This window comes from Gymnoscopelus braueri (genome assembly GCF_963280865.1).
Source record: "Gymnoscopelus braueri genome assembly, chromosome: 14".
Classification (NCBI taxonomy): Eukaryota; Metazoa; Chordata; class Actinopteri; order Myctophiformes; family Myctophidae; genus Gymnoscopelus; species Gymnoscopelus braueri.
The window spans coordinates 49,592,139-49,608,012 of NC_137619.1; the positions used below are offsets into that span (position 1 = coordinate 49,592,139).

General features: G+C 41.9%; 2 protein-coding genes across 6 annotated transcripts in view; both read right to left on the minus strand.

Annotated features, from left to right (window-relative positions):
* LOC308100275 (histone H1-like) overlaps positions 1-15,874 on the minus strand; it is a gene marked incomplete at both ends in the record, with an annotated part of 201,694 nt that overhangs the window by 87,531 nt on the left and 98,289 nt on the right. The window lies entirely within an intron of this gene.
* washc2c (WASH complex subunit 2C) overlaps positions 1-15,874 on the minus strand; it is a 40,114-nt gene that overhangs the window by 14,014 nt on the left and 10,226 nt on the right. For 3 of the 5 annotated variants that reach the window (XM_080449259.1, XM_080449258.1, XM_080449255.1), the window contains exons 6-21: positions 14,642-14,735; positions 14,498-14,556; positions 13,883-13,933; positions 13,011-13,118; positions 12,224-12,329; positions 11,509-11,568; positions 10,109-10,236; positions 9,941-10,013; positions 9,432-9,485; positions 8,456-8,647; positions 8,138-8,307; positions 7,246-7,356; positions 6,579-6,671; positions 5,376-5,477; positions 5,153-5,260; positions 507-670 (exon numbers count right to left, since the gene is read on the minus strand). In XM_080449259.1, coding sequence (XP_080305385.1) covers positions 507-670; positions 5,153-5,260; positions 5,376-5,477; positions 6,579-6,671; positions 7,246-7,356; positions 8,138-8,307; positions 8,456-8,647; positions 9,432-9,485; positions 9,941-10,013; positions 10,109-10,236; positions 11,509-11,568; positions 12,224-12,329; positions 13,011-13,118; positions 13,883-13,933; positions 14,498-14,556; positions 14,642-14,735 — 1,673 coding nt within the window. The remainder of the gene's footprint in view (positions 1-506; positions 671-5,152; positions 5,261-5,375; positions 5,478-6,578; positions 6,672-7,245; positions 7,357-8,137; positions 8,308-8,455; positions 8,648-9,431; positions 9,486-9,940; positions 10,014-10,108; positions 10,237-11,508; positions 11,569-12,223; positions 12,330-13,010; positions 13,119-13,882; positions 13,934-14,497; positions 14,557-14,641; positions 14,736-15,874) is intronic. The other 2 variants (XM_080449256.1, XM_080449257.1) reach the window with 2 other exon arrangements.

Genomic DNA, 15,874 nt, shown 5'->3' on the forward strand with positions numbered 1-15,874 from the left:
ATAGCAACGGTAGGCTGCACTCTCTCTCTCTCTCTCTCTCTCTCTCTCTCAAGAGAGCGACGACTGTTCATCACATTAGCCTACATGTACAACACTACATCATTCTTCTAATTAAGATCAATAATGGGATTCATAAGGCAACCTTTATTTTAGCGACCACAGCCTACAGCCTATGCTGCCCTGAGCGAACAAGCTGTCTCCTTAAACAGCCTGCTGATTTCTACAATAGAATATAACGGGGCAGTGATATTATAAGGTTGTTATTTACGCATTCACAAAGTAGGCAAATTCTTTTTGCAAGCAGTCATGCATTTGGCAACTGCAACTGGCCTCCCTAATTATGTTAAAATTATTCCTTTTTGTTTAATATTGTCATTAGTTAAGGATTTGGTCGGAAGTCATCATCCGTTATAGAATAATGATAGCAGTGATATTAGTCTGGCCATGCCAGGCAAGTGCAAATGTATTTCTATGTGAAAGCTATGTGTTTGTGTTCATCTGAATACCTGGACACTTTAGTCGTAGCAAACAGGTCATCATCTTCATTGTTATCAAAGAGACTGCCTTTCTGGGATGTAATGGTGCTGGAGAAACTAGAGGGGGCGCTCACACTGGACTTCATCCCTCCCGTCTTGGTCTCTGCACCGGCTTTGGAGTTCAGCCACTGGTCCTGTCAATCATAAAATATGAATAATAATAAATAATCTAATAAAAACTTTGGCTATTAGAACATATCTGGGTAAGACTGTATATTAAGGTTAGGGTTGGGTCTGTAATGCATTATAAGCACATTTATAATGTACTTATAAAGGTATTTAACACTTGTTATAAATGTTTAAAATTATGCATAACAACTTATTATAAGGATTATGAAGTACTATAAGTGCTGCTCATAATGCATTATAAGCACATTATCATAAAGTGTCTTTGCAATTGAACTCAAAGCATGTCCCTTCGAGAATAAATAAAGGTTTGAATTGATATGAGAGTTAGAGGCAGCAAAGTACTTTTACCACCGACCTGTGTGTCAAGTTGACCAAGTCTAGAGGGTTTAAGTGAGGTAAAGTAAGGGTTTAAGTTTAACCCATTAGAACCCGGGAAAGCATCTGTATAGCACAGGGATTAAAGCCAGAAAAAATCCCAAGACTGAAAAGGATTTTTAGATGGGGGGGGGGTGCCTGAAAATCATTGTCAGACCGGGGGGGGGGACGTTGTGAAAGGGGAAACCCCCGAACCTTGCATCGTTTATAGTGATGGGCCGATACCACATTTCTTCAATTCGATACCGATATTTTTGGGGGCGATTTTCCGATACCGATACCGGAACCGGAAACAGAATCAAACCGGAAACGGGACCGGAAATTGCCATACCGGAACCGGAAATTGCGATAAACCGGAAACGGAAGTACCAAACGGAACCGGAAATGGCCATAAACCGGAAGTACATGAAAAAGTATCGTTTTTTTTTTTTAAGTATCGATACCAAACGATATTCAGACAATCGATCGATATATCGATACAAGTATCGATATGCCCATCACTATAATTTACCCCTGTCCTAGAATAAGACAGGGACAGGGCTGCCAACTTTCAGAAATTTCTAAGAGTGAGACTTTAACTGTCGGGCGGCGAATTTTTTTTAAATAAATAATAAAGGCTGGTATTATAATATGTTACTCTCTACCTCCCCCTACAGACTGGTATTATACTATGTTACTCTCTACCTCCCCCTACAGGCTGGTATTATAATATGTTACTCTCTACCTCCCCCTACAGGCTGGTATTATAATATGTTACTCTCTACCTCCCCCTACAGGCTGGTATTATAATATGTTACTCTCTACCTCCCTCTACAGGCTGGTATTATAATATGTTACTCTCTACCTCCCCCTACAGACTGGTATTATACTATGTTACTCTCTACCTCCCCCTACAGGCTGGTATTATAATATGTTACTCTCTATCTCCCCCTACAGGCTGGTATTATAATATGTTACTCTCTACCTCCCCCTACAGACTGGTATTATACTATGTTACTCTCTACCTCCCCCTACAGGCTGGTATTATAATATGTTACTCTCTACCTCCCCCTACAGGCTGGTATTATAATGTGACTCTCTACCTCCCCCTACAGGCTGGTATTATAATGTTACACTCTACCTCCCCTTACAGGCTGGTATTATAATGTTACTCTCTACCTCCCCCTACAGGCTGGTATTATAATTTTACTCTCTACCTCCCCTTACAGGCTGGTATTATAATATGTTACTCTCTACCTCCCCCTACAGGCTGGTATTATAATGTGACTCTCTACCTCCCCCTACAGGCTGGTAGGGACTGTAATAAAGGCCAATCAAAAAGAAGGCCATCAAATAAAACGAAGATTTTTTTAAGTCCACGGAAATAATGAATTTAACTTGAAGGTTAAGGATGATTTAATTGTAATATAGTACAAGAATAGTGTAACTACTGTATCTGTAAAATATAACCCATTTATTTCATAAAATTATGTATTGGGTTATAGCCTATTTGTCTCAATATTTGTCACATTCAGCCCTGGACTTCACTAGGGGTCACATTAATCACATTAGAATCACAGATTAGAGATTTTATGTATTTTCCCCTATTTTCTGTATTTTTCACTATTTAAAATATATAGTATTTCTTAATTTTTAATAATTATAGCTCGTAGATTGGCTTTTTTCACCATTAGAAATTGTTTTAAAATAAAAGGTAAACAGTTTTCCCAACCGACAGAGAGTCAGAGACAATATTTTGCCTATATATGGTTCTGTATTAGTGTATGAGTCAGTTTTAGCAGATTTCATTCTAATTGGCTACTGTAGACTGCCTATGAATTTCATGGGCCTGGGTAGGGCCACCTGGCCTGGCGGATATCTGCCCTGTTGCGCAGCAGCACGTCAGCAAGTGAAGGAAATGAATAAATACAAATAAACATAATGTTTTGATGGATAAATGCAAATGATTAAATCATATATATATCTTCGCTGTCAGGCCGAAACCTTGTATTTCCATATTTCAACTTTATGTTTTTTCATAAATTAATGCCTTACTTCAGCGGTTCTCAAACTGGGGTCCGGGGACCCCCAGGGGTCCTTGAGGAGTTACATGACTTTAACTATGAGAGTGTTCCATTTGTACACTCTCAGAGTTAGGATTTCTTAGTATAGATTGGGGTCCCAGAGATAGCAAAGAGGTATCACATGGGGGTCCGTGGCCTAATGCTTATTAAACTGGGGGTCCATGAAATTAAAAAGTATGGGAACCACTGCCCTACTTCATCATACAAGAGTGTCACACTATAAGAGTAAAAATAGCCGATCTACAAACTCCCAACATGCCGAGATATGATGTGTTGTGAGCTTGTAGATCAGCTATTTTCACAAATTACAATTTCCTATAGTATTGTTTGTCGATTACTTTTCATGCAGTAATGCTATTTTATATTTCATTTCTTCCTTCTTTTTTTTGTATTAAAAAGGTCTTTAAAAAAATTGTCACTTTACTGTCATCTGGGGACCCCCCCCAAACAAAAAAATTACGTGGGGACCCCCCTGGGCCTTGTGGGTCCCGACACACAGGTTGAGAACCAGTGATTTGACTAACACTGCTAGTCACGGTTTGTTGTTAAAGTTTGCTGTCAATGACAGTCACATCAGAGCCTTCATTCACAACCAACGCCTCCATGATTTATGCTCGACTGACCGGTACGGCGCTACCACAGGTGGGAGTATAAACACAACAGTGCAATGCATGGTGGATAAACCTCCCCGCCTCCTGCCTTGAAAACCAATCATGATACCGTCACAAATGAAACACCGCCCAGAGTTTTGGCATTGACACCTGTATGGGTGACTTTTGTGAGTGACAAATAAATCCTCTCTGATTGGCAAACATAGCAATTGTTCCGCTGCTTATTTTAATGCAAGTGAACGTAAGCTAAGCATACGTTTATTGTCAATTACTGCTCCCTTCCCTGCAACAAATAATTATATCCTACCTGTTACGTGGTGTAATCCACTTTCGATTAAAAACAACAGTGTATTCCATTGTTCCTGTGATTTCATCGTTTGGACACTGCCACCATCCATACAGAGTAAAATCCATAACTTCAGCGGTGAATCCGTGCTACTTTAAGTCAGAATGAACGGAGCACAACTAACACAACTAACATTTCATGCCGTAAAAATAGCAGATCTACAAGCTCACAACGCGTCCCGTTCGTGATGCGTTGTGAGCGTTGGGAATGGAGCACTTAATGCATGCCGTAAACATAGCAGATCTACAAGCTCACAACGCGTACCGTTCGTGACCTGTTGTGAGCTTGTAGGTCTGCTATTTACCGCGCACGACACCGCCACACAGCTAAGTATATTGCTGAGGGCTAAACACGGTGTCGGGTTACAGGGGTTGTGACGCAGCACCAGCGCAGCACTCTGAGCAGCTGATATTTATCGCTGGTGATGGATTATTTTTTAATTCTATGGGATGGTGGATGCTTTGTAATTTGGAGATCATTTTGAATAGCAAGTAGGCTACATTTTGATGACTTCGGTCATGTCATTGACACCGCGGGCATATACACATACATACCCCCCCACCCACTTTTTTTTTTTTTTGCAGATCTGCACAGATCTCATAAATGACCCCCAAAAAATCCTCACGACGGAAATCCGTCGCCACGACGGAGAACTTTAATCCATGATAGCAACATGAATTCTTCAGAAAACTCTTAGGATTTAGAACAGTGGTTCTCAAAAATAGCAGATATACAAGCTCACAGCGTGTCACTTTGTGCCGGCGCTGCGGGCTTGTACAAATGCTATTTTTGAACATTTTGTGAAAAATCTTGAATGGGATTTGAATAATTTCAAAATTTTGAACACAAATCTTCTCTTCTGGGGGTCCCTGGTACAAAAAACTATTCAGTTGGGAGTCCGTGGCCAAATATATATCAATTTAGGGGTCCCTGAAATGAAAAGGTTTGAGAATTACTGATTTAGAAGGCATTTGTAGCATTTGTAGGCCTCAGGTCTTAATGGGTTAAGCACACTCTAAAACACATGTACCAGACTCTTCCCTCCAGGTTGAATTTAAATGAACGGGCGGTGATGTGAGGAGACAGACTTACCTCGTCGTCACTGAACAGGGAGCTGGGTGCGGTCTTCTTGGGTTGCGGCGTCGTGGCTTTAGCCTGGTTCACTTTGGGCTTCGATTTAGCTGACGACGCGAACAGGTCCTGTGCGGTTAGAAGACAGGATGTTATGAAGACACTCAACTGTAAAATACACGCTTACAAAATACCTCGCCGTGTAGTGTGGAACATGTGAGAAAAGGTGTGTGTGTTTCTTCACCTCTTCCTCCTCATCGTCAAAAAGGGACAGAGGGGCCTTGCTGGTCTTTCCCTGGCTGGTAGGCTCAGGCTGGGACCGGCTCTTAGGGATGCTTGGGAATATCTGCAAAGACAGGACACACAAAACTAATTAAAATGCATCCGCGACGCATCGTGAGCTTGTAGGTCGGCTTTTTCCGGCGTGTGAATTGTGCTTAAAGTCGTGGTGAAATACCAATGTCATTCTATTTTGAAGTTTCAGTCTGAAACATCATCTCAACCTAATCTCAACCAATCAGAAGCTCCCATCCCTTCAGGCTATGGAACGCTGGAATCTCACTCACTACAGCTGTGTGCCTACCGCTGTGTTTGTAGCCTACCGCTCAGGCTGCCCAAGGGAGAGAGAGACGGCCAAGTGTGAAGCATGTTTGTTACTACATTGCTTATTTCTAATCTAAAATGTTTTCAGATAGTCCCACGGTCCATTGTTCCGACGACACACTTTATAACTAAGCCTAACCCGAAACCTTAACCCTAACCTTAACACATTCCACGCCAGAGTTTAATCTCATAATGTACTCATCAGTGCCAGCGTTTTATTGTTGTTTTTTTGTTTTTTTCACGTCGCCACAAACAAAGTTAAATCCGTTAAAATCGCGCATTCAACTCTTTGTAAACACACAAGCGATCCGTCTGAGTCGACCAGTGAAGACCGCATCGAAATCCGAGACGCCATCTTGTAGTTACAACGGTTTATGTTGAACAGCGATCAGCGACGAGAAAAACTACAAACGAGAAAATGGCGATTTGGTGTCAGCTTTAGAATGGAAGCGGATGGGATCGGAAAAAACGGATCCCGGATAATTCCATTTCCGGTGGTGCTACAATGAAATGTGTCGTATCGAACGAGGCCTACAATGCAATGTGAACCTGTGAGTGAAAAAAAAGAAAAAAAGACCAGGTGGCGTAGATCTACGCGACTGGCACGTGGCGGCTTTAAATAGGTTCGCGTAGATATACGCGACTGGCACTCAATGTGTTCATAGTAGATTAATCAATTATAAACGAATTAGTCCATTTTTTGTGTTGATTCATTGATATATTAAAAATATATATTTAAAAACACGGTTCAAGATTATTTGATGAAACAAAAACGTAATCGATAGAATCACTAAGAAAATAACGGACAGTTGCAGCTCTAGTTTCAACATTGATCAAATCTTACTTGTGAATCTTCATCGTCAGAAAAGAGCCCTCTTGTGGCGGGTTTCTGCGTCTGTGTGATAGGAACCTTCTCCACATCTGGTGGGGGTCCATTCTGAAACCACAGAAATACCTTCATTCATGGAGGCTATTATTCTGATTATATCATCATTATTATTCACATTTTCAATTTGCAATGAAAATGTGACAGCATGATGGCTGGATAGATGTATTGTAGAGATCCTAGGGGGATTTGAGTGGGAAGAGATAGAAATGAGCATAAAGGCTTTGAAACCAGCTTGCTCCACAGTTAAAACAATACGTAAACTCAATATATTTCAGAAACGTAACTTCTGTTGACAATAATACCATTTGGTATTGTATTTCATATCGTTGTTTAGTCACCTTTACAACGAGGTATAACTTGGAACGATCGCGCAATTGTGGAATGAGCAACACAGCTAAATGTGTGGGTAGTGCCCCCCCAAAGATTCCCCCAATACACTTCTGTTGGTATTCACTCTCGTTTTTGAGCGGCCTGCCTAGCACACACCTCCTGACTGGCACTTGAGCATGGGTCCTGCTGGGTCCTGATTTGTTTGCGCCTGATGCCATGACTACACATTGATGTTAGAAAATATTTGGGACCTGAAAATAAATTTTCAGGTCAGTGGACAGAGATAAGATACCTCGTCAGATTTGTCAGAGTCGTCGCTGGTAGACGGCTGGCGTTTCTTCAGGCCCTCAGAGAGCAGGTTCTTGGTCCCGGGGCCAAACATGGAGATGGCCCCTGCAGGCATCTGAACAACAACAATGCGTTATCCTCAGCAATCCTTACATTACCCTCCGCTATAGAGTGTTTGTTCAGTAACAAAGGGTCTCCCCCATCTCTCCCCAATCTCTATTTCAGGTCAGGATACCAATTTCATCCAATTAGGAGAGGGAAATCCGCAACGATAATTTATCAGCTTATATTTTATAGTGTTCCAGTTCCAATTGTGTATGCTCATTACTTTGTTTCGTCACCTGTTTATTCTGTAACCTGTATGAGTTCTCTCACCTGATTGAATAAAATTGGCATCCCAACCTGAAAATATATTTTCTTTTTTTTTGCACTGTCTTCTAAAGAGCTTGAGAGACTGTTACTGAACGAACGATAGCAATGATTACTAAGACAGAGCTATCTAACACTTTTAAAAAACGTTTTAAGATTTGTATAGGTATACAATTGAAAAAAAGATTCAGGTTGGGGTTAGTGTTAGGATTAGTAATTTAGAGGTTTGTTTTAGAGGTTAGATCTATGCCTGATTTATACTTAAATAAATAAAATATATACTTCGATAAATACATAGAAACATAGCAGATCTACAAGCTCACAATGTGTCACAGTGTGACGCGTTGTGAGCTTGTAGATCTGCTATTTTTCGGCTTTAGGTTGCGGTTAAAAATGGCAAAAAAAAAAGCATTGTGATTCATAAAACCGCTGTTCTAAAAGGTTAATGTCCTTACAAGTATAGTAATACAAATGTATGTATGTGTGTGTGTGCGTGCGTGCGTGCGTGCGTGCGTGCGTGCGTGTACCTTCTTCTCAGGAGCTTTGGGCTGCTCCTCCACCGCCTTGGTGCTCTGAACCGGAGGGGGCGGGGCGCTCGACTTCTCACTAAATATGTCACCTTCGTCCTCGTCGTCCTCGTCTTCATCGCCGCCGAAAAGGTCGACGGCCTTCTTGGCTTTGGGTCTGTCCTGGCCAGCTGAACACACACACACTAAATTGTCACTTTACTGTCATCTGGGAGTCCCGACCCACAGGTTGAGAACCACTGAAGTAAAGCAGATCCAAAAGAAAAAAAGAAAAGAAAAAAGTACAGTACTCAATTAAATGCACGTCGTCATACTTACCAGAGTTGGAGGTTTTCGTGCTTTTTTTCCCACTGAAAAAGTCATCTTCCTCTTCGTCGTCGTCAAACAGCCCTCCCCCACCACCACCAGAGACGGGTTTGGGGGCCGAGGGGGTCCTGGGTTTGACTGGAGTTCCATTTTCTTTACTCTCTGCTGACTCTGACTCGTTCTTGGAACCGAAGAGGCTGTTTTCTACAAGGAAGACATTTGTTTTTGCTTGTTTATTTAGTAAACTGGACCTGAGTTGGCTTAGCACTTTTCTTCCCTCAAAAATAGCAGATCTACAAGCTCACAGCGGGTTGTGGAGTGTTGTGAGCTTGCAGATCTGCTATTTTCTTGGCTAATGTTCCCCCCATAATTTGGTGGTTAAGGGACAGTGGTTCTCTAACACCTTCTAATTCAGTGATGCTCGACCTATTCGATTTCAAAGACCCCCAGTTTCACATGCATTACGGACCCCCATTTTATCTCTGGGACCCCCAATCTACACTGTAACATCCCGTGTTAATTAAACTTGCAACATTGTGAGCTTGTAGATCTGCTACATTCCCCTATTTTAGAAATAGCGCTTTAAGTGGTTAAACTGTTCCTCATGTTGTGTGTCTGTGTAACATTAGCTGTAGCTATATACAGCAAAATATTTTTTGTTGTTGACATTTTTGAATTAAAATCTGAAAGGCGTTTTTAGAATCGGCCTCAGGTCTAAATGGGTTAATGAATGCAGCCGTTCTCACTGACGCCGTTCAGACGCTCCACCCGCGCACATGAAGATTTCTTCATGTGGATGCTCCGGGCGGGGAAAAAAGTATTTCCCCGCTCATTCTCATTGAAATGCATTGACCAGACGTCCAGCTGCAGCCAGGCGAGAACAGTCGCGCACACAAACCTCCTCGCACAAAATAGCACGTGAATGCCGCTTTCTTTTGGTGGGTTCCCAGCATAAATGTTTCGCTTCAAGAAATATCACACTACATACCTGGGAATATGGAAACGCCACCTGGTGGGATCTTCTTTCCAGGCTTGGCAGCATCTAGCAGCAAAGGAAAAGTCAGTAAGTTGTTGTCCACCAAAATGAAAGGTAACATAGTACGTCTGGGAGTTCCGTTATCAGCGGTCAAAAGAAGAGAACACTGGTTGACCTCTGATACATCTAGCACAGGATTCAGATGAGACAAAACTGCCTGGTTTTCAATGTGTGCGTCTGAAAGATAACAGATTCCCCCTATCCTATAATGATAACAACTATCTTGCTATATTTATATGGCACTTTTCGAAGTACTCCAAGTCGCTTACATGGGGGAGAAACATATCAATAATCAACTTTATTACTAGGCTTAAATAAATCTGCATGATTCAATTAGGCTTAATAAAACCAGGCTTAATTATTCAAGCCAACTGAATCAAAGGCCTTTTACGTTTACCAAGCCTACCTTCCCGTGACGACCTGAAACATTTATGGATAATTGTGTTTGTAGAGTGTCCTACCTGTGGTGTGAGTGCTGGTTTGGGCCTTTTCTTCAGACCTGGCAGGTTTCGGTGCGTCAGAGAAGAGATCACCCTAGACAGTGAAAACAGCACGCAGCAATCATACAATCAATAAATGACATAAATCATTGATAATGTAAAGGGTAATGGTTATCAAGGACAGGGTACCTCATCATCATCATCGAACAGGCCTTTCCCTCCACTAAAGAGACCTCCTCTTCCTCCAAAGGGAGAAAAGTCATCGTCCTCCATCTTGGGTGGCTTGAACATGTCATCGCTGTCATCTTCTACTGCAGCTACCAGGTTAAAAAGGGGTGTAAAGTGATATTTGTTTGTTAAAATAAGTAGTACATAGCTCCCAATTCTTTTGTTTTCTTTTTTTTTCGTCGCTTTTTACCTCTTTCTTCTCCCCGATATAGTCGTTATACCAAATATTTCCTCCCCACACACATTTCTCTGTGGTGTCACCGCTGTTGTACCCTACTGACTCACCTGGGAGGACGTAGCGCCTTCGTCCTACTCCTCCCGCCCAACACTCCCTGCCGCCCTCAGCCCGTAGGATTAAACGCAGTGACCAATATCTCACTCCCTGCCCCGAACACGGGCCAATGTGTGTTCGTTTTTTGGGGGGGGTTTGACCCCCATTTCTTTCCGTCCGCGCGGCTTAGCCGCGCGCCCAGGGTAGGTGTCCCTTATTTCAATCTCTGGGAGTTGGCAACCCTAACCTTGCCATACCTTAGCTTTTGCTGAACTGATGCCACTGGACATACACACAAAATAAACAGGTACAGTGAAAATAATATGTCAAAATGTACATTTTCTTATAACAATAACAATGCGTAGTGTGTGTTACAAAATCTAAAAATCCAAAATAGGACCGTCATTTTTAGCTTGCGGCCCCTTGGACTTTTGGTATTTTGCTGAGTGGCCCCTGAGCCATCTTAAGTTGAGTAGCCCTGCTATAGACCTTAAGTGGGGTCGTGGGAAGGATTTTTTTATTTCAATCAAGAAACGGTAAAGAAAAAACAAGAACAAAAGTGGGGTTGACAAAAGAAATCATGGTATAAAAAAAAGTTTGAGAACCTCTGCTATACAGTGTTTATTAAACAGCTGGAGAAACAGGGAGACTGTTACTGAACAAACAGAAAAGGCATTTTTAGGTATATCAATCTCATCCAATAAGGAGAGAGAGAAAGTGATGAAACAAAAAGGAGCAGCCGAATTGGAACAAATTCAAGCTGATAAATGGGTACTCTTTCCTGATTGGCTGAAATTGGTGTCCCACCTGAACATTCATTATCTGTTTATTAAGGGGCCAGAGTGTGGAGAGACAAGGAGACTCCTGTTACCGAACAAACACTCTGTAGCAACGATTACCAGAGAGAGCTTTAACTTGTAACAAAAACAAACGTTTTCTTTAAATCACAACATATCACTGACAGGACCTTTTCAATGAACGAGATTTACGGTACAACCAGTTTGCATTGTTGGAACAGAAACCCAACAGAACGTAAAATCCATGGCGATGCAAAATGTATGAAAACATGAAGGTGAATATGTGATCCTACCCGCTGCTCTTGGAGGCTTTTGATCTTTCTTGCTTTTACTCTTCTTCTTTGAGGTCAACGCTTTGGAGACATGACATGAAGAGAAGGTATGAGCATGCTGCATGCACACACGATGCACGCACACACATGAGACCAACCACCACCCACTTCATCCATTTTCAACCCATCTTCATATAATTGGTCCTCATTAACGCTCATTATAAGACGGCGGGTTGTGGACAGTTCAGAAACCTGCCCTACCAGTGACAAACAAGGTATTAAACAGATTTTGTATATATATATATTTTTGTATTATTAATGCAAGAACAATGGCTTCTATTTCAGCATGCTAACTTCCCAGGAAGAGAAAGGCTGTGCAGTTTCTATTAGCTTGGAATCCCAACCGATGATGTCACTGGTAGGCAGGTTTCTGAACTGTCCACAACCCACCAATGACACACAAAGTGAGTGAGTAGACAGAAATGGTACCATCTCAGCATTAGTAAGGACCAATTATAATGAAGATTGAGGTTGAAAACGGGTGAAGTGCTCCTTTAACGTGGCAGGATCACCTCAAGAGTATTGCCTTAAGATGAGATGAGTGAGGAACTAAAAAGTAAATGCATAATAATAATAATAATAATAATAATAATAATTATAATAATAATAATAATAATAAATTGAGAGACAGTTGGTAAATAATGAGCTAAAACAGTAAGCAGTCGTGAAGACGTACATGTGCGATCTGCCTCTGCTTTACAGACAGGATCTCCTTTGATCCGGGCCGCCAGCTCGTCCGCAAACGTCGCCTGGTGTCCTGCGTTCTGAATGTGACACAGAGACTTAACGTAACGACACAAGAAAACGTCACGTTAATATTCCCTCCTGAAGACAAACTTCACATGTAAAAGCTGAGTCTGACACACTGTAAGTGTCAGTCACACCCATAATTTAGAGATGGATTGTGTTGCTATAACTGTCAAGCAAGTGAAAACAAACATATACACACACCACAGCAGCAAGGGGTAAAGGTGAGTAGGTAATTGTTGAGAAATTAACTCCTTCAGGGTGATTAGACCCCTTGCAGAGTGGTCTAATCCATTAGAGGTCCCTGGCACAAAATAGTTTGGAGATGGGGGTCCACAGCCAAATACATATCATTTTGGGGGTCCTTGACACAAAAAGGTTTGAGAACCACTGGTCTAATCACCCTGGAGGGCCTCCAGTGTGAATACAGCCGTTGCAAACCAATGGGTGCGCTTGATGACGCGAGCGTCTGACGGGTACAGTGTGTCAGGGCCTTTATGCCTAAAAAAGCACACGATGGTGCCGCTTGCAGAAAGAACAGATCTTCAAAGCATTGTTAGCTTGAAGATCTGTTCTCTTCGGCAAGCGACACTGTCGTGCGATGTGACTATGAATTGAACTTTATTACATACAGCAGTCTCTCAACTATCATGGTTACAGCGTAAACACATAAACATCTATTAGTAATTTTGATCCTTCTCTATGGTCCATATCACCTTTTGGTCGTCCTCTTCGTTATCATCATCCTCTTTGTCCGACTCTCCAAATATGTCTGAATCTTCGTCTTCCTCGTCATCATCGTCGTAGCTCACCATGGACGACTTCTAAACGGAATACGAGTGTGGGGGGTGGGGGGGGGACAACATGTTCAACGGTTTACAATAGCCTCTCATGGATTGAAGCAAAATAAAATCTCGTGACTGAAAAGTGTTTGTTAGGCCAAGTCCTAAAAATCAGTGTTTTATGAAATATCAGAGATCATTAGGATTTTCTGGAAGATTGAAGATGAATTCTTCAAATACTCTTTAATCTTAAAATAACGAATAACTGGAAATCTACAAGCTTATAACGCTTTGCAATGTGACACATTGTAAGCGTGTAGATGGCCTGTTTTCAGTGCATGATATGCTTCCATAGAAGACATGCTGACTTCTATGGAATCCAAATGACTTAAGTCAGTTGTGGTGACTGAGAACGTTAATAATCCATGGGCTCTGTGCATAACCGTAATCTCAGGTCTTCAGAATGGTTTTCAGCATGTTCCTGTTCCACATGTGTTTCCAGTTCAAATCTGCTGCAGAGCCAATCAAACGAAGCTATGGGGAAATGAACCGCAACAGGAAACAGGTATGCCACCACATGCTGAAAAGACTGAGACTACAGTTAAGGTAGTATCCAAAAAGATGTTGATTTAGTTTTTTTCCCTGAAGTGTTTATGAAGGGAGCGCCACATTTTTAGAAACCCCACCACGTGACGAGGCGCGGAGTGTTTTGCTCTCTCATGTTCACGTATGCCGTTTTTATCTGCCAAAATGTTTGACTGTGACCATGACTGTGAACTGTGAGTTTGAAGTGAAAGTCAGCTCACCTTCTTAATGCTGCCGTTGGCCTCCTGCTCGAACTCCTCCTCTGACTGCTGCTGACACACACGGCAAAGAGGAAACGCTTTCACATATGAGATGTGAACTAAACACGCAGGATATACTGCAGTGGTTCTCAACCTGTTCAGGCCGTGACCCCCGAAAATAATCATTATTTGAATCCCAAAATAATCATATTTTAACTGGGGACTGCCCAAAATAATCAAATTTGACACCCCACCCTGACAAGCACTTGGAATTGTAAGGACTTGAGGCATTCAATTTTGTTTGACTCGGTTCCACAGATAAATATTGTGAAAATAGCTGATCTACAAGCTCACAACGCATGGCGTCGTACCCTTTTCTTATATTATTTGACAATTTGGGAAATGTTTGACCAGTTTGTTGATTACTTTTGATGCAGTAATGGTCTTTTTTCAATTCATTACATTTTTTGGTATTAAAAAGGTCTTATAAGTCCTTAACTTGTCACTTTACTGCCATCTGGGGACCCCCCAAAATACATATGGGGGTCCTGACCCACAGGTTGAGAACCACTGACACATACTGTACAGGTGGATTTGTTCAAAAAAGAAATTAATAGAAGAAAAAAGTCTAACTACCTCATCCTTTTCATCCTCACTCTCCATCACACTGTCTCGATCACTGTCCATGGACATTTCTGAAAAAAACAAAAACAACATTTGAATGGTTTAGAGTTTAAAACATTATAATGTGCTTCCTTTGTCTTTTTGAGGGTGAATTACCATCACTCGAAAGGTCACCTAGTCCAACATCATCTTGCTCCATGAAGGCCTGGGAGCCGATCAGATATGGTAGGGGTCTGTCCACGTAAAGATCCTGGAAGGTTGGGGGGCAGAAAACAGCATTAATCTATTTAATATTACTATTCTATTAGTTAACACTACCTTCTGAGAAGGGACAAATTGGTATCTGAGAAGCTCATCTGAAACTGAGCAGTAGAGTATGGAAGCAAGACCAGAACCTGTGAAATATCGCCTCTGTCGGGTGGAAACCTCACATTATGTCCAAAACTGTTACTTGTCAAGATTCAAATTCAAAAGCATCAAAAGTAGCAGATCAACAAGCTCAAAACACGTCGCTTCGCGCCGCGTTTCAAGCTTGCAGATCTGCTACTTTTGATGCTTTTGTGCGACGCTGCAGTATGATCAAGTAGGGCGTTAATTTATGGCATCACAAAAAGTTAGAGTATGGACATAAGAGGTTTCCCGACAGCAATGATATGTTTCCCAGACACTGGGTCGGAACCCATTTGTGGGTCACGGACACGTTTTTATGGGTGCTGATCCATTTCCCCCCCCCCTTTTTTTTTTATCATTATTGTCTCCGCCAGGCCGAAAGGCATGGCCAGAGAGTATGTTTTGCCCCTGTCCGTCCGTCCGTGTGTCCGTCCGTCATTCTGTCTGTGGACAGCTAATCTCCGGCACCGTTGGCTTGCTCGCAGTGAAACTGTGCACACACACTCCCTGGATGCCACAGCAGAACCTCTGCCCACATTTTTCACATGGGCCTTTTTTAGCGCCACCAGGAGGCCGATTTGTGCAAAACATATTTTTTGACAGTACTCCTACAGATTTTGTCCAAAAATCCCGCAAATCGGTACACAGTATCTCTATAGTCATTAAACGAAACGGGTCATTCAAATTTTTTATATTCCATCCCGATTGGCTAAAAATGGCTTCCAAAGTTTGTAGGAGTGCTCCGTTTTGAACAAAATGCCTCAAATCATAAACACAGCATGCAATTTCCTTGAAATTTTGCACGTATATTTCCACTATACCGAGGAAGAAATGCCACTTGAAAATGTTCAAATCAGCCTCATGGTGGCGCTATAACAGGCCGATTCGTGTTTTTACCTATAACTGCACCGATCTGTGTAAAACTTTGTAAGCGCACTCCCTAGAGGTCAAGGAAAAACCTTTGCCCTGCATTTTTCACATCTGCCTTTTATAGCGCCA